We start from the raw sequence: 22,697 nt of genomic DNA, 5'->3' as shown, positions 1-22,697 counted from the left end.
GTGCAACATTGTCAAAGCAGCTGACCTCAGCATGTGTCAGCACGTGGACATGGGGACAGCCATTCCTTTCTGCCGAACTCACACTACATTTTAATAAGAAACAATGCTGTGTGATGGGTGGTAAAGAAGAGAATTACAGGAACTTAAATGCTCAAATTGTACTGATTTCTTTATTTAACCTATTTACTTTTGAAGTTATGTTGCCTAGTAAGAATTAAAGTAAGGATATATAAATTCAGCAACATTTTTACTCCTACAAAATAAAGAACAGTTGATAAAATGGAAACTTTAAATCATATTTTAGGACACTCACTTGAGTCCATGTGCAGGTTAAAAGTTAATGCATGAGAGGTGTGGGCCTCTGTTTCATCAGCCAATGCCCTTTTAATATTGCACTGCTCATCTCAATGTACAGTAGTGCAACAGAAAAAGGGCAGTGGACAACAACATGGATACCATCAGACTCCTCTGCACATGCTGACTTAACAACCCACCTTTTTATAGCAATAAAATGAATACATAACTTTAATGCCACTGCTCAGTGGACATCAAAAAACTGCTCTTTCTAAGGCCTACTTTTATTTTGAAAGACGAAAAAAACATTTAAACTCAACTTAGAAGATAGAAAAAACGGATATTTTAAGTATGCAAACGTTTTGTCATTGTTATCTCAACAGCACTTAACTTTTTACACTGAACTTTTCAGAGCTTTAACTATGCCTCAAAACGATGTAGTATGGTGACAAAAGTCAGAATACTACAGAGCAACAATACAACTCGTCAGTGTAGGAGTTAAATGAACTTCCTAAATTAAACAGCATTGGTTACTCTCACCCTGGGAGAATGGGAATTTCCCAGCATGTGGGCCCATACTATTCTCTGCAGTGAATGACATGCGTTCTAATTTTGGGGGAGAAATGGGGGGGTTTCTACTGCTGGTAGTGGTGGTGGTATAGGTGGTGGTGGGGAGGGGGGGGGGGGGGGGTTATTCCACTCCCAAACCTTCACAGAACTAAACTGATACCCTAATCACCTCAAACTATAACACATAATTAATTCTGAATCTATAAGTAAAGGATCAGTCTTCCTCTCCGTGCTTTTAGATTCACTGGCACAATGTAATCATAAAATCAGTAATTATGATCGACCAAAAAAAACTTCACAGGTAGTTGCTTTGATTCATAACAGTGAAATTAGGCCTACTTCAAAATAAACTGCAACAAGGCCTAAAAGAAGAAAAAGTGGTCCCTGCAAGTTTGCACAATCAACGCCTTGTTACACAACATACACTATCTATAGCATTAAGGAGAAAAGAAGGCTGGAATTCTCCAGAACACTATCAGGCTTCATTTAGTTGGATACTTCTGATTATTCCTGTAAACACATCAAGGTGTACGCTATTTTTGGTTGAATTTTTTACCTGTTCTTGAAAGCTTTACGTTTTCTCCGCCATACATCTGTGAGCGGCCTATACGCCTCCTGAAGGCTGTGGGTCTGCCCTGCAAGCCATTCCTGCCAGCTCACGAGCCCACGGTACAATACTGGCGACTTGTTAGATTGCACAACAGCCTATGGACTCAACACACACACACACACACACATACACATACACACACACACACACACACCACATACACACATATCCCCCCTCAGAGAGCCATCACAGTGCGATAACAGCCCAATAAGGTGCAGGACACGTTTATTAGCCCACCAGGCGTCAAATCGCGTCCTGATCAAGTTTTTGAAGCGAGCTTCCAGATGCGCAGCGCGCGATTCACTCAACTCGCTCTCCTCCTTCTTCCTCCAAGTCGCCTAAATAAAAACACACAATCTCCGCTTCTCGACCTTTGCAACTTCCAAGTTTGCGCTGACAATCTACGCGAAAAAAAATCGGCAACAACTCACAGTGGACAACCTCCTCCCCCCCTCCCCTCCTTTTTCACCTCCTCTTCCTCCTTCTCCTCCTCCTCCTCCTCTCTGCACAACCTCCTCCTCCAAAAAGCATGAATAGTATCTAGCCAAGGGAGGGACAATCCGTTACAGGCTAGAAAAAAAAAAAAAGAGAAGGAAAAAAAAAAAGTTGTCCATAAAACAAAGAAAAGCAACCCTCTCAAAGCAGCACACTACACGCCGCTGCGTAGAGCTCGCGCTGTCGTCCCTTCAAAGACCGGAAGCGACCGGAGAGCACAAAAATGTGGTGCAGCTAAAGGAGGCGAGGTGAAAAAAAAAAAAAAAAAAAAAAAAAATCGCAAGTCTTCCCGGCACGAGCACACGGCCTCGCAGATCCGGACTCCATCTTTGACTACTTGACATTCAGAGCCTGCCGGAGCAAATTCCTCGTTTGCATGCCTCGCGCTCATTGGGCGCTTCCTGCGCTAGTCTTTGCTAGGGCACGTGCCATTGGTCCGCTTTCGGCGTGTTCAACATTTCCAGCGCGCGCACGATTGGCTGCGTGCTGGGCAGCGTCACAGTGTACAACGAATACCTGATTAACTGTGTCCCATTCACAAATTTCCTCATCACCCCCTCCCCCCCCCCCTCACTGTATCTGGAAACTTGATCACTAATTATTTTATTTACTTTTTTGCGCTAAAGCCTTTTGTGAAATTACAAATCGGATTATAATTAGCCCATAATTGGCCTCTGGGGGGGACAGTAATGCTGTAAATTAGCTCCAATAACTACAGACTTAACCCGGATTATCTTCCTTCATACACAGCAGGGATCAGTCCCAGAATATTGATTGAATTAAAAATAATCGTTTTTAAATACAAATAGTCTACAGACATTTAGAGGCCACATATTCTGACTTGTGTCATTTGGTGTTTTATGTAAACTTCCTGAACAATATATGTAAAAGCGAATTGATAGCACTACATTTTTTGCCTGTATGATCCTGTTCGTGGGGGATCAATGCTAGGATCGGGTTAGTGTTGGAGGCGGACCCGGTGGGCGCCTCGGCCCCTCGCGACGCTTTGATTGACGCACAGAGAGGAGTAGCGGGCTGTGAAATTTGGCATTCCTGGCCAGAGGAGCTGAAATAATGGCATTATCCAAGTGGGAGAGGGCCCACTCTTCACTCCCCTCACACCCATCAGACAGAATCCCACTCAGAAAAGATCTGATTGTGCAGCCAGTCGGCAGAAAAATGTTTGATGGAAGGCGGGGCAGGACAGATCCGGTGCAGGTTCGGAGCGGGGATGCGCACTCTCTCCCGATGACTCCGCTCAGGCTGGACTTGAAAATGTTGCTGTCAAAGTGTGGGACACTAGAGAAAAGTAGAAGGCTAACTTCTAAAAGTAGTGACTTTTTGACAAGACATGTTGAAAAATCTAATTATGTCCTCTGTTTTCATAATTATTGTTAAACCTAGATCCGTTTTCCTTCCCTCCTTCCCTCCTTGAAATAATAAAAACCGACATGAGTGAAATCTGTATCGCCTCATTGAACATTAGCTAAACGAATCTTTTACACGAATCATGGACTTTTTAAGGAAACATGATCATTTTAAACTGATTATTTAAAGAGAGGAAAAAGCAGGATGAGCTGTTAGAACTCTGAGAGTAATACGATAGAGGTTACATCTAAATGATGTCAAACAGAAGGACTGCAGCTTCTTGTGTTGCCAAAGAAAAACATTTTTTTAGATTGAACTATGTAAAAATCAATTTTATCTACTTGATGTTTCTTTGTTGATTAAATTATTCAAAAGTAAATTTCACAGATCATATGAATGAATGATTCTCTACTCCTGAATAAATCCACATTTCGTCTTAACCCCCCATTATGTTTCAAAAGTGATTAGAAAGTATTTCAAAGATCACAGAAGTTTAGTTGCTTTTCCCCTCCAGCTCTTGTGTGTAAAATGATTCCAGTACAGAAAAGGACAAAAACAAAGATCATTGCTAATAGATATGACTCAATGATTTGTTGAAATGTCTCATTGTAAAATGTTTTTGTAGTTTTAAAAGTGTTAAAACTGAATAAAAGTTTATTCAAATCTTAGTTTGTGTGGTGAGGAAAGTGAATTTATTTAGAGATATACTACAACAATGTAAACTGGTTTAGTGTGATTATTTTCTCAAAAGAATTCTGTATTTTCATTTTTTAATAAAACATCATCCAATTAAAGGAGATAAAGTGTCCATGGGACACTTTCCCCTTGAAGTTAACAGATCATTTTTAAACAACTTTAATCAATAGTTTAAGCATAGCCTATTTCAAACTCAGTTCTCAATTGCTTGTTTCAACTTTAATGTCTTTTTTCTTACTTTTAAAACAAAAATCAAACTGAAACTAAAGAAATATAAATATTTTTTAAGGAAAATACATTTGGAATGAATGTGATAGCAAAATCAAACATTAATTAAAAAAACAACAACAATTTCAACACAGAAACACATTAAAATTTAAGTATTCATTTTTAAGCAAACTCCTATTTCTTCTTTATGAAGCGTCAGTTGTGTTTGTTTTTATTTGGCTAATAATTACATGCTTTGATTCTTCACAGCGGTTACATTTAAAAAATCAAACTAGTCATGAATTAGAATTGAAAAGTGTTTTTATGTTTATTTTCTAAAGACCACTTGTGTCTAAATTAGGTCTACAATTAAAACAATAATTAATGAAAGAAGTAAAACTACTTCTGATATATGTTTTTGTCTCTTTAGGGCATCATTTATACATATTGATGTATAAAGAACAGAAGTAATCTATGTAAATGAGCTCAAAACATTGGATTTTTAATCATTAATTTATTCAATCAATTGTTCTTCACTGGATTTTTTTAAATTTACAAAATGTTTTACATTCAAAAAAAGGATTGTGACTTAACTTCTAATCACAAACTAAAAAACTCAGTTTCTGATCAGGTTTATTTCACAGGTAAATAAAGGTGTAAAAGTATTGAGAAATCTACCGTGTGAGAATCAGATAAAAGGGTGCAAAGAGAAGAGGAAAAAAATGAGTTTGATGTTTTGGAAGAAAAAGTTTCTGCTTAAAACAAGCCTGAGGGGGAAAGAGGCCACAGAGCAGCTCACTGCTCGGCCTGACTGCAAACTGCTGCCTGTGTGAGGTGTCATGGGGGCCGAGAAAAGCCTTTTAAACATGGGAGTTATTGTTCCCTCAGCTTTTTTCCAACCTCCCATCCTCTGAAAATGTACCTCCTTTCTTCCTCTGCCCTTTAACCTCTCCCAACCCCCAACCCCCATTCCTCCATCTCACGTCCTCCTCCTCTCCCCCCCTGCCCCCCCTCACATTTCCCCTCTCCTCTCTCGGCCAAACAATCCTAAAGGATATTCATTGATCATTTCCCACCAAAAAAAAAAAAAAAAAAAAGCTTAATGGAGAAGGTTTTTGGGGGTTGGGAAGGGAGTTTAATGCTTGTTTTTTTCCTGAAGTAGTAGTAGTAGTAGTAGTAGTAGAAGACCCCACCTCAAGCATGGAGCCCCTGTGCACCCCTCCTCCCCGCCTCTCCTCCCCCCACTTGAAACAGACTCTATGGACTGCATGCATGACATTCCAGCTGTGTGGGTGGCACAGCCTTTTTTACAGCTTCTCCAACAGTACACAGGGTTCAGCACAACAGCAGAAGAACCTCCACCCAGCATCCATCCTCACATACATGGCTTCACCCGGGAGACTGGCTCCGTATTACATCTGATTTGAACCTGGGTCAATCGATGTTCAATGTATAGAGCTCAATGTATAAAACAACAAGTCGCTACACATTTATTTTCCGTCTGCCTTTAACTCAGGAGAATCCAGACCATCTTTAATAACACAGAAATTATTGCTTTTTCCGAAACACATTGTAAAACTGCTCTTATTCTTCGATAAGTATTGGTGCTATTCATAAATATTCAATAAGTCCAATAAAAAAACTCTTCTGCAGGACAAGATAAACCATAATTAGTTACATCTCTAGGATGTTGGTGAAGTTTTTTGGAAAACAAGAGGAATACATATTTGGTTATGCATAGCCTAAAACACACAAAACATTTTCTTATATTTGGTGTAATAGCAATATTTAAAATTAAAATGTTTTAATGGATTGCAAAAACAACTTTCCCTCTGACTATCAAAGTTGAGCTTTGGACCAGCAATTGAAAAGAAAATGTACATTCAGTGTTATAAATGTAGTGAGAGTAGTGAGTGGATTATTAAATGGCAGAATTGAAAAAGTGGATTTTTTTTAACACGATCAAATGTGAAGTAAAATGTATTTATGTTAATAAAGCCTCAATATCACAAGTAATAGACTTGTCTAAATGAACTCCAAACTATGAAATCTATCCTTCAACCCTCATGTGGATAAACAAAAACAACTTAAAGACCCTCTGAGTGCGTTCAGTCATCATTCAGATCAAAATCCTTCATCAAATGTGTTGAAAGAAGACAGCAAACTGCACTTCCTCAAACACTCCACAGTATCCTCCACTAAATCAATTAGTCATGACCCCACAGGATTAATACACTACTTTTAAAGAAGGAGGGGGTTGGGTGGGTGTGTATTGATCTTTAACCGCCACCGATAAACAACACACCTCATCCATAACTCACATTTGCACACAGAGCTTGTTTTTCCACTTCCAGTAGGTTAGAGCACGAGCAGAGTCCAAAGGATGAAAAAACTCAGCCCCATTAACTGAACTTCAGAGGAATTCCTCACTTTACATACCGAATGCACTTTAGGGCAAAGGTCAAAGGGCCAGAGGGGAATCCACCCTCGCCCAGGCAAGCAGGCAGGCATGAAGGCCTTATTTAAACAAGCCTGGAATGCCTGCTGGAAGCACAAGAAGAAGACGACGACATAAACAATAAATACCTTTTTTAACTACCTGTGCTCGCTGCATCATCTGCTACTGAGCTTTCTCCTGGCTTATATAAAACACATTAGACTGGATGTATATGTCTGCTGCTGTGATAGCAGAAAGCACTCTTTGTGTTTAATGGATTATAGATTCTTTAAGTGGGATCAACACCTTAAATGTACAATTTCCCCCTTTTCACATTATTGTACTGTGTCTGCTTGTATAAATATATTCTATAGTGAACTGTTGCAGCTTTATGATGAGAGTGCTTTTTTATGGCTGCCCCTTCTCATTAAATTGAAATATTTGGATACACCTCTTGAAATTACAGCCGTTCTGAAGACATTAGTCCTACATTTAGAAACGTTGGGACCTTCTCTAGAATTAAAACTTTTTGGGGTTGTTTGAACCACAGACACATGCACAGGATGAGTTTATATTATAGAAAGAGAAAGATGTATATATGTATGTATTTAAATCTCAGCAACATCTCAGCCCTATTGTGGAAATGTTTATATGTTAAGCAATTCTGAGACCTTCACTGGAGTTACAATTAAGTATTGTTTAAATAAAGTCTAATACACAAAATGTACATTTTTTGATTGGAAAATGTGTAGCAGCCCACAATGAGTTTATTACAAACGGTGAAAATAACACAAAGTTCTTGAAATTAAAGTATTTTCATACATGTTATCCTTTATGCAGACTTTCTTTGTACATGTTGATTTCAAACACGTTTTCCTTGTTGTAAAATGTGAAACATGTCACTGTCATTATATTTATTTTCTACATTTCTGCCACGTTAACTAATTCAACATACATTTGTGGAACTTTTAGCAAATGTGGGACATTTTATATAATTAAAAAATTAGATTTTTTGGTGTCTGAATAATGTCTGGCTTAACAGGATGAGTAAAAAACAAAACAAAACATGGAAGCAAACTTTAATTTGTTTTGATCCACATTTGAACAATTATGCAAACAATTGTGGTACCTTCAGCAACTTTTAAGCCTCTACTTAAATTTTAAATAAAGTTTCCTTGTGTTTGAACAATCTTTGGCTGAAGAGCACTTGTTTGAAATGGCTGACCCACAAGGAAGGTTTTGGGTTTCAAGGGGAAAAGCAGCTTGTGAATGTACCTATTTCAAATGTGACATTATTTTGAAGCTTATGAATTAAAAGCTTACCATTTTGTCAATTCATGTCAAAATTGTCCCTTTTGATAAAACGCTGAAGCTTATTTTGTGTCACACATTCTTGCCAATTGAGGCTTCCTATCACCTTGCCTGTCTGTAATTTCAGGATCAATAAAAGAGGGACCGACCGCCTCTGAGGACAAAACTCTGCATTCCTAGCCTCTCCACTTTTAGGACCATCTCGCCAAAATGTTTTACAAACGACCTGCTACAATCCCCATGGCCGTGCTGGAATCTTTTCCACTCCAGGACTTCAAAGCTGCGGGACTTGTCGGCCGCTCCGACCAATAGGTGAAGAGGGGAGGACCCTGCCTGCCTTGACCCCTCCAACCTTACCCATCCCCACCCCCACACCCACCCCCACACCCAACCCCACCCCCCTCCCGGTGTCCTGCGCTCCATCCCCCCCACCCTCCACCCTCCGTCTTCTTCATCAATATCCATCACATCCATGATACCGATCCAGAGGAGCAGTAGACCTCAGCCAGGATTTCCGCCTGTAATAAATATCCTACTTTTCCAGCAATTAAATGTAACAAAAAAAAATTGATTTTGAAACCTTTTAACCTCAGCTGAACTAAGTAATAGTAGGCTAAAAGAACAAAAAAAAAAAAAAATCAGCATTGGTGACATTAATATCATGAAACCCATATATGGACTTGGCTCAATGAGGGAAATTGAGTAGCCTTGTAAAGGTTCATGGTTTGAACCATGGGCCGGATTTTACATTCTTATCATTACACCTTGCTACGCAGACCTTTTATCACCCAGCAGGTAAAAGACATTCAGAAACAAAAGAGTCGTCATATCCAGCGCAGATACCTGAAGAGAGAAGAAGCAGAAGAAGAAATCAGCTTACTACAGCAGCCTATCCATAAACTCTTGACTCAGCATCTTTGCGCCTCCGTCATTGAGGCAGCCATTTTCCCATGGAAGGCTTCACGAGATCTCCCCCCCTGCAGGAACCAATTACCTTTCCTCTGATGAGAGCAGGCTTTTCATTCCACTTACCGCCAAAAGAGGAAAAGATGTGTTTTTTCTTTTAATAATGCGATTCTGGGACTTCTCAAGAAGTGTGGACGTAAAATATGAGCTTGGGCACATGTGCTTCGGGTTTAATGCATTTGTGTTGCAGTCTTTTTTTATTTGTAAAGACTCCGCAGTGTGACTCACTGGTGGTTAGCCTGGAAATAAAACGAGTTAAAAGAGGTCCCGGTTCTCTTATTTTAACAGGCATTTCTTGTTCGAGTCAAGAAATGCAAAAGGCCATGCCTGTTTCTGACACGCTGAGCTGTTTTCAGATATTTGTACTGTGTCGCCATCTGCTGGACAGAGTTGGACTTGCCACATTTCTGTAATTTGCCAATTAATGGACTTGAAAACTTGCATTTCTATCCCTCCCGTAAGTTTCACAAGTCTTTGGAAACTATTTCTGCCGGCATTAGATTTAATAGGCTAACTATCTAATGTCACTGAAAGAGTTGAAAACTGATCCAAAACGGGTATTCTCTCATAATAAAATGAACTACTGAAAACTTTAAAAAATATATATCATTTTTATTAAGGACAAAAGTCAAACGAAGGCAAACCAGCAGACCCTGACTTTACATTTTATATCTCGTGGCTGTTCTTATTAATAACACGATGTCAGAATGTGAGAAAAAAAAGCCTTTTTCCACAGTTTCAAAGGAGCTAAATGGATATTACACATATTAACTTTGATAAAGGAAATCTAATCTGGGCTTCATTCTGTCAGCGCAGCTAATTGAGAATGATCAAAGCCTCTTGGAAACATAAGAGGTGATGATGAATTCTTCTTTAACACTGTTATGTGTGGTTCATGTTTTCTGCAGTCATTGGTGTGTATGACAAAAAATACCCCACACAGGCAGCTGCTGCAGATGTTGTATTCTCGATACAGACGAGTCTCTTGTTTGGTGCATGACTGCACAGTAGATTTGGGTTTGGGTCAGATGCTTTAATCTTTCACAATGAACAGAATTAAATCTTCTGTTTTTCCCCTTTTAGATTCTTTGAGAGTTGAAAAGTTGAGTGTGACATAAAAACACTGTTCAAAGATTAAGAAGTTGAAAAGATAAATTAATAATATGGCATCTGGATTTTCCTTTCTTTTAAGTCCAACTTAAAGCTTTTTGTCCATCCTGTTTTGAAGTTACTTAAGAGGGAAATTTTATTTTTATTCTACCTTTATTTTGCCAGGCAGAATTGCTTGATATCAAATGACCTCTTTTTCGAGCAAGGCCTGGCCAAAATGGCAACAGCAAAAAAGAAATGCAAGACAAACCCAAAAAGAAAGTACAGACACGAGAAAAAGAGACAAATACAGTCCAGAAGGAGGAGGAGGAGGAGGAGGAGGAGAAGCAGGACAAGATCATGTTAAACAAAAACAAAACACACTAAAAGAACAATTATGTGATGATGATAAAATACTATGCAGTGAAACATTTACACACTCCAAAATTAGCCTTTAAAAAACTTATGAGCCGAGTTTTAAAATCATTAATAGTGATGAGTCCCTGCAATTTGAGTGTTTTTTGAAGACTGCTCCATGCGGAGGGAGCAGAGTACATGAAGGCCCTCTTCCCAAACTCAGTACGAGTTCTGGGGACTGACGTAGATAGAAAGTCCAGAGAGCGCAAACTGTATGATGGATTTGATTTAAAAGTGAGGTAGGTGCAGAGATATGAAGGGAGTAGTCCAGTAATTGCTTTATAAATGAAGGTGTACCAGTGAAGAAGCCTACGAGCTGACAGGGAAATCTGAACATTTTGAAACAGTGGACCTATTTGAACAGATTTATTTGATCAAGCACAGAAGTTAGAGAACTGGGTCCGTTCAGTTGATGCCCTCCCAAGAGGGCTCAGATTATTATTATAAGAATTCATTTATATTTTACTTTAAGAGGCTTTATATTAATAACATTTAATTTTATAAGGCCTCCAGACTCCATTGACTACAACAGAATTCCACCTTGAAGAGGACAAGAACTGCTGGTAACCTCTGCCTCCTTCAGCCACTCAAAATGTTTGCACCTAACATGGTATCTGTCACTGTTGAGAGAATGTAAGCAGTACTTGTATTTATTGTTCATCTTCATCCAAAGTCATGTGAAGATAGGGCCCAGATTCAAATAACCCAAATTTACCTTAAACTACACATAGCAACAACTTCAAGAAGTTTCCTTCTTCAGCAGTTCCTGGGTCGTTCTGAAAACCTCCAATTATTTAGCGGAGAAGCGACTCAAAGAAGAGGACACACTGGCGGTACAGTTAGAGTCATGTTTATTTACAGCAGAATCCTGAACGAGGAGGTAAAGAAGGGGAGAGGGCAGAGGAAGGGGATTAAAAGGAGACAAAGTGTTTTTAGATCAAGCGCTTCAGGATCCATGTTTCACTACACAGTTCTTAATTTATTTATTCACCATTTTTCTATACAGAATCCATTCAGCGGTAATATTGATGCACCAACAGAACTGGAATCCTCTGCTGGAGGGGAGAAAAGGTGGAAAGACAAAAAAAAAAAAACCTAAAAAAAACCTAAAGCACGAAAGAAACAACGGGGGTAAAAAGAAATCCATTTCTATAAAAAAGAAACATTTCTGTTATCACCATGATCGTCATCAATGATTTACTATGTATGTATATATACACACATATATGTATATATATGTATATAAATCTATATATTTTTTTGTCATGTCCATGAGGAGATGAGGAGGGGGTAGGGGGAGGGGGTCCTGGTTCCATGATGTCTGAATTCAGACAACTGCACTGAGCGGCCTGGAAGCTTCCAGGTCCTAATGTCAGTCAGAGCTGACCAATCGCAGTCTCTCTGACCTGCAGCCTTTGTCCCGCCCACTGATGCTGCGTTGTGTAAGGGGAGCTCTTAGGTCCAGTGCCTTAGTGTCGGCCCGCAGGGATTCAAAACCTGCAGTAGCCCTGTTGATTCAGTCTGAGAAATGATACACTGTACACTTAACATGCACGGCCAGATAGCATAAAAAAAGAAGTAAAAAAAAAAAAGAGGAAAAGAAACAAAAAACAAAAAAGCCAGCAAACTTCATTGTCAGTACGTCTCTCTGACTCATCCACACAGTTTTCCAGTATACATAAGATATTAACTGACGAGCACCATGAAAAAGTGGTAGGACAAGAAAAAAACAAAACAGACTGTCAGGGACCAAACGGTGAAAGCAAGAACATCCTATAGGTAAGCTTTCATTTTCTAATTTCCATTCCTGAAGGGCGTAACTGATTCGCTCCTCTCCCTTAGGTCCAAACAGACTTTATGATGTTGTTTCATCAGGCAAGCACACACACACACACACACACACACACACACACGCACACACTGACACACACACACGCACCCCCAACCGCCCAACCAGTGAAAACCTTCTCAGTAACATGAATCTAACCACATCACATGTCCATCTGCAGGCTTCCACACAATAGTTTCACACAATAGTCAGGTCTCCATCAGCTGAGGTGAAACGCTGACATTTACAAAGATCAGATGAGATGTGCTTTTGTGCTGCTCGGCTGACTTTGTCAAAGAAACAAAACAACAACAACAACAACAACAACAGGTATCTTAATGCCTGGCATCACTAGTTAAAGCTGAAGTAAGATATTTGCAGTGTTTCAAGGCTGAAAATACTTTTAAATTGAGGATTGGTACGAGAGAAGCTCAGTTCCTAAATGCAGCATGTTTGATGTGAATTCAGGATGTGAAGTAACATGGAATACCTTAAAATCAATTCATAAACATTCATTTATTTGGAAACAAAAACAAAAAAACTGTTTACATCTCCACTTGTCTGTAGAAAACTGATAAGTGACTCCTGTCTGTTTTTTATGTTGTTGTAAATTTAGACAGAAAACATATCCAGCTCAAGGGAAACCTGACTATTGCTACTGTTTTTACCATGTTCATTTCAAATTAAAACCAAGTAAAACAAACCGTTCACTCATCGGCTCTCCCAAACACACATGTACACACATTCACACACTGTATCACGAGGACAGGAAACTAACTTTTTCTTCCATCAGCCACCGATGCAGATGGGTTTTTTTTCCGCCCACAAAAAAAAAATCAAAAAAAAAAATCCATCAGCTACTTTTCAATTACACAAAGTTAACAAACTTTAGAAAAGAAATCTCGTAATGATGTTTGCTCGCCAGTCAATTTGAAACAGCCCAAACTTCACCAGAATTCAGCTGTTGGCTGACGTTAGTCTCCCACCCTGTTCATCATGCTCCCGAACACAAATATAAACTCAAGATACCGCAAATACACATATATACAAATAGAAGCATCCCCTCAAACGCAGGGGGTGGCTTAACAATTTATAATGCATCATTTCTGTATATGCCAAGAATAAAACTTTTCTAAATAAAATACATAGTTATCTGTGAGGGTCGGAGATGGGGACAGCAGATGAGCAAAGGAAGAGGAGGAGGGTGGGAGCGCTAGGGAGGAGCTGTGGTGGAGGGATGATGAAGAAAGCAAGGGGGGGGGGGGGGGGGGGGTAAAGGGGGGAGAGACAGATGAGGGGGAAGACTCTTCTCTTTTCCTGTCGCTGCTACCGAGCACTGTCCTGTGCCGCCGCAACGCTCCACCTCTTCTCCTTTTGTTTTCAATCATTCCATAATAATAATATTAATGATAATAATGACCATGACAATGCTAAAAAAATATATATAAACCCCAGCCACGTCTCACAACCCTAAGTCCACAAAATGGTGGGAGGCCTGGCCCTCAAGTTCATCTGAGTCGGTGACAAGCGGAGATGCAGCGAAATGAAAAAGACGCGGAGAAAGAAGGAAGAGGTTAAGAGCGCTGACGAAGGAGGAAAGTCGCGAATGAGACGGACTATAGAGGAGAGGAAAACGGAAAAAAAGAGAGGGAGGAGAGACAGAACAAAAACAACAAAGGCAGGATGTGCTGTAATGAAGAGGAAATAAACAGAAAAGAGGAAACAGAGACGAAAAAAGGGGGGGGGGGGGATGTAGAGACCAAAGATGAGTCGTGTTTTGGGGCGTTGTGATCCACACTCTGGTGTCCTTCTGAGGGATTTTTTTTTTTCACAGAAGATTGGCGGAAAGCATGAACAAGTGATGACAACACGGCCTCACTGTGAGTGCGCCCTCTCTCCTTCCCTCAAATTAAGGTAAAGGATCCGTAGTCCTCCCCGCGCTGCTCCTTGTGTATCCCAGGGTGCATCATACCTCAAGGAAGCGAGAGCTGCTGGTCTTGGTGTGGAAGGGCTCGGACCACATGCGCCGCAAATCCCCCTGTGGACCACAGACATCCGTTTGGACACGAGTCATGACAGTGGAGTCAATCTTTTCTATATACAGCTTTAGCCAAGTTCCACTTTTTAGGGGTAAGAAAACCAACAAGCTATCTACCTTTTTTTTTTTTTTTTTTAACCTGTGGATGAAACTCTTTTTCTAAGTTAAAAGCTTAAACTCTGAATAATGATTAACTCTTAGGTCATTAATTAATGGTTGTCTAAATGTAATCTCTTACGAGTCAACTGGCTCGTCTAAAAATTAGAAAAGGCTAAATTATGCAATCAGTATTAATGTGAGTCACTTTCTGTTGCCTTACATAGAATAGTTGTGGCAGTGGTGTGTTTTTCAGAAAGTGCCTAACTTACCGTCATAGACAGAACATTTTGATAACGTTACTTCAATAGGCACGCTGCATTTTTGAATAAGACTGAAGACCAAGTTAGTGTCACTGAGATGCAGTATACATCGCCTTTCCCTTCAAAGAACAGCAAAGAAGTCCGCTGTGAGTCCTTCTTTACAAGCGTTACATTTCTCATTACAATTTTAAAATGAAAGAAAATAGGTGACTTTAGCCAAAACACCATGGTGTAACTTTTTTTTTTTTTTAATCTGTAGCTTGTGAGTGTTGGCCCCTGCAGCATACCTTCAGGTAGGCCATAGTGAGCAGAGGCAGCAGGGTGAAGGGCACCAGGTAGAGCAGAGCGGGCTGAGCAGCGCGATGGATCCTGGAGGCCACAGTGGCAGTAAGCAGACCTAATGACACAGAATTATTATTATTATTATTTTTTTATCTAATAAGGATTCTCAGACACCCTGAAACACTTTGACACCTGAGATACACACACACATTTCTGAAAGATTTAACTGAACCACCCAACAGCCTTCAAAGAACACCTGAAACATGCATAACACAGAAACAAACCCTTCTCCTTTTCCATACGACTGTCCACTGATCGATCGATCGCTTACCCACAAAGTATCCGATGAGAGTGCAGTGGAAATAGGAGACTCGCTGCATGCGCCCGGACACGGGTCCTGGGACTTCCCCATTGGCTTGCTTTTTGTAGTTGTCATAACGCAGGACGAAGCATAACAGTAGCCCCGGCATCACGATGTCTCCTATTCCCAGCATGGAGAAGTGACTTCCTGTGGAGCTGCAGGGAAGGGGAAATAATTGGAAATGCGTTAATGTGGGAAAACCTGAAACCTTTCTGCACCAGCAAATTAAAAGCTTCAATGTCTGCAGACCAAAACTGTTCATTCATCTTGGTAACTTTGTGAAACGTATTATTTAAGTCTGTCTACCAACTGTTAGCACTCCTACTTTTGGGTGTCTGAAGCTGTAAACTTATATGGGTGAAACACCTAAATAGTAGCAGATCTTTATTTGTGTAAGAGCCAACTATATGTTGTCAACAACTGTTTGCTCGACAAAGAGTCTACATCTGTTACGTATACAAATCAGTGTCATGTCATCTTTATTGTTTTATAGTGATGTACCCAAATGGAAAGGAATTTGTGGGTTGCACCTTTTAACAGAATAAAAGCAGCTCTGTGAACACTGTTACTTTGTCAGTCAGCAATTTGTAAGCATGCGTGTTTGGTGAACTTTTAAATGGTGTTATAATCTACAGTCTGTTTCACGATTTCTTCATTGGATTTATACAACAGAAACAACCCCCCACCTAACAAAAACTGTCCGTCTTACAGCCACTTTTCAGATAGAAAAAAAAAAGCACACTGAGGTATCCGCATGTTTAAAATCAGTCTCACCTAGGAAAGACCAATTTTCCAGGTAAGGAGAGGCGGGGGACGTCACGGCCCATCCCAGGCCCCAGGTGAAGCTTCCTGGACAGGACGTCTATGGGATTTTCAGCAGGTTGGGTGGCGACTTTGACCATCACATTACTGTTGAAGATGTAGGCTGAGAAGAACACCTGCAGGGGATCAAATCATGACCTGAAAGATTATTCTCTGCTTTTGAGAAGTTGCAGATCAATGTATTTCCTATTTACTGCTTCAGTTCTTGATTAAATATCTCCTGACGTTCTGCTGCTTAAATCACCTGTAGTTTACTGCTTCAAAAAAACAAGAACTTCTCAAGCAGGCAAACTTATGAACGACTTTGTTTTATAACAATTAATCTCATTTTCATCCATACAATGATTGTGAACATTCATTTGCAATGTCAATGGGATACAGCACTATATACTAAACTATACTTTACCCCCCGCAAAAATCCCAGAGAGGAACCAAGACAGTTTCTGTTGTAAGCCATTTTTCATAAACATAATTAAATGAAGGAAAAGACACCCTGCAGTTCAATAGATTAAGTAGGTATTTACCACCAATTCCACTAAATAAATAAGTGAAACATGCCCTCATGTTAAAATCATCAGTCATGAGATATTGGTTCTTTGGACTTTGGGGGACACTTTGTGTTTTGTGCTCAGAGCAGGCGCTGATCCAGAACAGGGACAAGGTCTTACAGACCACATCTGAATCTACCAGCTCCAGGAACAACATCGAGACTTCTTTAATTTCTCGGGGGAAATTGTGATGTTCATCCTTGTTTGGCCCAGGGAGTCACTGGCTGTCCTTCCCAGCGTGCTCGCCTTGATTTATCTGGTTCATTTTTGTTTATGAAGGTTTCATTTTTGTAGGTAGCTCTCAGCACCACAATGCTAACAAGACAGACTTGTTGCTGGAGAACATAATATGCTACACTTCCTGCGTAGGTAATAATCCTGCTGGAAATGAATTATGAAATTGTGTATACATAGCAGGAACATTTTGCTGAACAACATTTGCAGATTGTTTTTTTTTTTTTTTTTTTTTGGATGGGAGTGAATCTTACCCAGAACACGTCATAAATGAGCAGTCCGGACAGCAGCAGGCAGGACACCTTCAAACTGGGAAGCCGCACGAAGGCTATCATGGCGACACACAAGCCCATGGCTAAAGCTGCAGGCAGGGCAAAAAAGAAAAGAAGCATAGACACTTAACAACACATCTCCCAACTTTCAGCAGAAATGAGCTGAAATAGAAGCATCTGAACTGATTAATTAAGAAACATTAATTAATGTGCAACAAGGCCTAATTAATTATCCAAACTTTTCTGATTAAATCTCTTTGCTTACATCCTAATTCAGTGTGCACGAGAGGAAAACCAGCACGACACAAGATGCTATCCCTAATGCGTTGGAAGTGTTAATACAACTTGATGTTCAATACAACAGCTGCATCCAGATGTTTAAAGTAGAGTGTAAACTGTGCACAATAAGATGTCAGGCAGCGTTTTATTCTTGGAATTGTTTTCTATTTCAAACAGTTTTATCTGTGCATGTGGTTTGTATTTTTGATGATGAGATGTTGCTATTTGTCACAGCGCTGCTTTGTTCAACCAAACTGAGAAAAAGGTCTCTGGTGAAATCTTTCCATGATTGAAGTCAACTGGGTCAAATAAAAGAAGGGCACACACCCACACACTCGTCTCTGCATTTTCAGAGATTTTCTAAAACACAAAAGATCAGTTAGCTTAAAATCAAGTTGTGTTTATACTGCCGTTGACTAATTTTTCCTACATTTTGCATGAAGCACACAAGCGCATTAAAAAGGATGAAAATAATGTTGCTAAATGCGTCAGATTGTGTGAGTCATGTCAAGTCTCTTCTTCAGCATTTTATTTCCTGACTTTAGTGAAGATTGGGAGCATTCCACGTTAACCACTATGCGAACAGCGCTACAAACCAGGTTCACTCTTCCTCTAATAGCTAAGAGGGCATAAAGTGCTGATATTTCGAACCTGCTGTACCTGTGTCATCGTCATTGTGAACAAGAAAAACAAAACACATCCTCCTGGATCCTCACGGTACACGACCTTCCGCTGAACTATTAACTGTTCATTCTGGAAAGATCTGGAAAACTTGTCGCAAACACAGTGACACCAGAGTCATTACAGGTCGTCTTCATCGTCCTCCTCTTACCGTCCATGAGAAGCCAGTGTCCAGTCAGTACCCAGATGAGCACTAACATGACGGAGAGGGAGAAGGACAGGAGCTCAGCCAGAGTGAAACGCCCACAGCAGCCGAAAGAAATCCTGCAAAAAAACCAATAACAAACCACACTGTTAATCCTGAATCACGCAGTAGAAGATCATGCCATACATTAGGGGCATAAATGCAGCATTGGCTATGGGGTGAGTTAGCGTCATTCTGTAGGGAAGAGATTGATTTTCAGTGGAAACACAACAAATTATTCCCTTCTTGAGCTTCTTTTGGTCTCTTTACATGCTTTTCCACCTCCGGCAGGACTAAAGAAGCAGTGACCTCGGTTTGAATGTAACCCAAGAAAACCAAAAGGGGTCTGGGCTGAATACAATGAGATCTGGCCAGCTTAGACACTTTCTAGTGATTACACTTTAACAGGCTGTTTAAAATCCTATTTTGAATGTGAAAAGGGGATTGTAGACGCATAAATAAATACGCAAAATAAAGCATAAGCAACTTTAGCTGTGAAGATAAAGAACTAACCGCAGGAATTTTTGAAGCTTTAAACAAGTCACCTACTGTATGTTTAGCTGACATGTAACTTAGTATGACATTATTTTGTTTTGTTTAAGCAGGTGTAAGAATGGCATGACGGCAAAATTAGGCATAATCCAGAATTTGATTCATTTCTGGGACAATAATCATTCAGGGAGGATCTGATCTGATCTTTCTTTTTTTTACTATTTTACAGGGTTCCCGTTTTTGTCTTTTTTTAAGAGGCGTCGGGGCAGAAAACAGACTCACTCATATCTGCCTAAAATAAAGAGAGAGAGACGATATGCTGCGCTGCATGGAAAAAAGTCCACAGATTTTGCAAACAATTTCTGAAACCGTGTCAACAGTTTGCTAATCTGTACTACGGACTTGTAAAGCGTGGTTACAAATTTGCAAACAGCTTTTTAAATCTTTCTTTGCTGAGCCTTCGGGGGCTCCGTGCAACACAACATTAACTCCCGTTTAAAAAGTTCCTCTTGCCTCTCCATTATCACGACAGGTGAGCCTCGTGTGAAGGCTTGTTATCAAGACACAGCAAAACCAAGAGAGAGCTGAATCACATCGGCAGCAAGCAAGCTGCAGAAAATGTTGAAACCGAGGCATGAGAAGCTTCAGTTATGACAGGTACAGGAGCGCTGCACCTCCATCGATGCTTTAACTGGAGGGACTTGCGGACAGCTGACCTCTCTCTCTCGCCCGCCCGCTCTCTCTCTCTCTCTCTCATGCAGCCGGCAATTTTATGAATAAAAAAAAAAGTAGGAAATATGGGCTACTTGGGCAGCCGTAAATATATCTGGGCAGCCCGCACGAGTACCCTCTATGTGTGGGAAACACAGAGTGCAGCTTGTTCTGAATGCAGAGGGAAATGGGAGCAAGTGAATCGCTGTCAGGCAGAAACGGGATCGCATGTATGTGAGTCAAGATCGTTATTTTTCTTTTATGATTAATCATGCAGCCGTTCTACAGAGGAGGGCTTTATATTGGTTATTGAGTAGGTGGGTTATGTTGTTGGTGATCTTGTGTTCTTTAACACTGAAACAGGAGCCTAGTTGCTATTCAAATTGAAGAGTAAAAAAAAAAAAAAAACTAAGTAAAAAAAAAAAAAGAGTTTATCCAGAAAACAGAAAATCTTTCGCTTTTACTCTGAGCCGTTTCAAGCCTGGCAGACGTATTCCGTTTTAACTCTAGGAAAAGTGGATTCATGAAAATATGCTGAGTCACAGAGCTTTATAGATATTTGTAAACGACATAAGAAGCAGCTTGAGCAACAACTCTCACTATTTAAAGACACAAAGAATCCACATGGTTTCCTTACTTGTTCTGTGGGGAGCAGGGTCTGGTCAAATACTGGCACATTGGCAACAACAGGAATGCAAATGCAATTGTTGCAAGAACTGAGGAGAAAGAAAAAAAAAAAAAAAAACACACAGAATTTAGAACTCCTGAAAGAGAAGTCCTGAAACACCTAGACATAATGTCCCAGCTTATCCTGTCAGCTTAATGGTGGCAGCTTCTGTAATTAAAGCAGATAGGAGGCATTCCCTTGTGTGTGTGTGTGTGTGTGTGTGTGTGTGTGTGTGTGTGTGTGTGTAACTACTGACCAGAAATGATAACACCTTACTACATGTACAACTGAAGGGTTGTTGTGTTCACCTACCTGCAGTGCAGATTGTGAAGACCACTTGTACAGAGTCAAAGAAGAAGAACATGACTAGCAGAGACACGGAGGCTCCTATGGGCAGGAACAGGGCCTGTGTGGAGTCTATAGTCTGAATACCTGCAGAATGAGACAAACCACAAAGTGAGATGTATATAAACACAAAATGAGTGGAATCTTTTTTCCGCATTTTAAGGTATGGATACAACACTAACTGTTGTTTGTGTTACTGTTATTAAAAGCCCCTGTTGCTGTCGGGTTCCCGTCTTTATCCTTCTCCTGGTTCTCACAGTCCATGTTCAATGACCTGCAGGAGGAAGAGAGAGAGAGAAGAAATTCAGAAATCCGTAACAAAACCTAAAGAGCCTGCAAACTGTTGCTACGAGGAGAAGGATAGAGCGCCAGCCTCACTCTACATCAGATGAATTATAGACCATGACTCCTCCTGATAAGTGGTGTTTTTATGTATAAAATATCTCTGCATGATCACAACGTTATTACTTACTAGGAAACCTGAATAAAGGCCGTCATTATTGTGCTTTTCCCTGAAATTACAAGTCAAAATGTCTGCTGCTAAAAAAAACATATGACTGGAAACAACTTATTTAGAGTGGAAAGAATAGAAACATCACTGTGATCACATTTGCATGTAAATGTTGTAAACATTTGAACAACATTCCCAGAAAATATTTCTCCTTCCAGGACTTCTGTGTTAGTATTGGGGGTTTGTCACATTGATATTAAAACAGTTTGGGACACTTCTTCACCAGTTGGGGGCTCTAAAACCACTGGAGAAGAAGAGGGGGCTGACAATGATCAAAAAAACTTAAATGATGTTTAAGGGATCTAAGGGGGCCGTCAGGACAATCATGCTGCATCCCCCCCCAACTGATTTCTTCTAGGGGAAAAAGGCTGCAAATGTTGCAAATAAAAACAAAAACAAATGCAAGAGCCAAAAACAAACGCACCCACTGAAACCTGCTGTAAGTGAAAGAACATGCTGCCAAAAGTTGAAACAGCTGTGTTGATAGCAAACGCCCTGCAAATACATGCTTGAGAAAGTGACATAATGATGCATCATGGAGAATCTATCATGCAGCGTTTTGTTTTTTTGCAGTTGTTTTCTGCGTTTTTTGACTACGTACGAATTTGCAGCATGTGTGTTGTTGATGCAGTTGTTTGGCTTATCTAAATTTGCAGCAACTTCCTCCTCGTAGAAGTGCCCTTCCTGTATATTATAATTTAACCCTCTAAATTCTGAACATACGTTGTGTTAAGTTTCCCTGTGTACTAGGGATGTGGTGGGTTAGTGGGTTAAACTAATAAACCAGGCACTCACTGGCGAGGGTGCCTGATTTAAGTCGGTTAAACTAATGATGAATATTTGTATCAATCCTTGCTATGCCTGTCGAATGCTATGTCTAAACTATAATGCTGCCACTAGCCGGGGCTGTAGCTCCAATTAAGAGCTACTCTGTCATACTGCTCTACACCACCTAGTAAATGGAGATTAACTGCTGTGTCAGGTTATACTGAGATATGATCACTGAACTAAAGCAATGCATAACCACATGTATGATCCTGCTGACGCTGTGATCCTCAGTTTACCTTTGTTTAATACATTCTGCACAACTTTTAGGATTCAACTTTTTATTTAACCAGTTTTGTAAATTAGCTGCTAGTTCCATCCCTACTGTATACATTTGATTCAGTCTGCTGTCACATTCGAGTACCCTATCTAATAAACATGAAACAACCTACTTTGTGTAGTTATTATAAATATATTATATACAAATGTTAGCTGCCTCTCCCTTGACCTGTAATTGAATGGTTTGTAGACGGGCACTGGTTTGATATCAGTGACTCTTCCTCATCCACTTTAAACTAATAGACATTTTTTAATTTTTGTGAATTAATTGAATATTAAACCGTCTCTTGTCAAGTCTTTGAACCTAATCCAGATTCTATATTTGGTCTCTGTCTCTAACCATGTTTGGTTCTTGTTGTTTAGACATTTCTTTTCCTGTTTCGTTCTGACAGTCGGCTTAAACTTTGTGTAATTGGTCCTAAGACTGAAGCATTCCAAAAATGAAGAAACAAAACAAACCATAGTTCAGTTAAACCACTGAGTCTGGACCCAATGAGGATGGTGTTAAAAGGTCTATGA

The 22,697-nt window shown here is 40.0% G+C and overlaps 1 protein-coding gene across 2 annotated transcripts in view; it reads right to left on the bottom strand.

Annotated features, from left to right (window-relative positions):
- Positions 1-11,294: 11,294 nt before the first annotated feature.
- Positions 11,295-22,697, bottom strand: part of sppl3 (signal peptide peptidase 3) — a 29,884-nt gene continuing 18,481 nt past the window's right edge. Inside the window, exons 3-11 of one of the 2 annotated variants that reach the window (XM_020629836.3) lie at positions 20,746-20,837; positions 20,531-20,650; positions 20,189-20,267; positions 18,316-18,428; positions 17,187-17,293; positions 16,103-16,266; positions 15,299-15,483; positions 14,973-15,082; positions 11,295-14,326 (exon numbers count right to left, since the gene is read on the bottom strand). In XM_020629836.3, the coding sequence (XP_020485492.1) occupies positions 14,255-14,326; positions 14,973-15,082; positions 15,299-15,483; positions 16,103-16,266; positions 17,187-17,293; positions 18,316-18,428; positions 20,189-20,267; positions 20,531-20,650; positions 20,746-20,837 (1,042 nt within the window). In that variant the 3' untranslated portion in view covers positions 11,295-14,254. The remainder of the gene's footprint in view (positions 14,327-14,972; positions 15,083-15,298; positions 15,484-16,102; positions 16,267-17,186; positions 17,294-18,315; positions 18,429-20,188; positions 20,268-20,530; positions 20,651-20,745; positions 20,838-22,697) is intronic. The other variant, XM_020629837.3, reaches the window with a different exon arrangement.

The sequence above is a fragment of the Labrus bergylta genome, chromosome 17 (genome assembly GCF_963930695.1).
Source record: "Labrus bergylta chromosome 17, fLabBer1.1, whole genome shotgun sequence".
Classification (NCBI taxonomy): domain Eukaryota; kingdom Metazoa; phylum Chordata; class Actinopteri; order Labriformes; family Labridae; genus Labrus; species Labrus bergylta.
The sequence above is the reverse complement of the archived record's forward strand: the minus strand, read 5'-3'. Positions and strand labels throughout refer to the sequence as shown.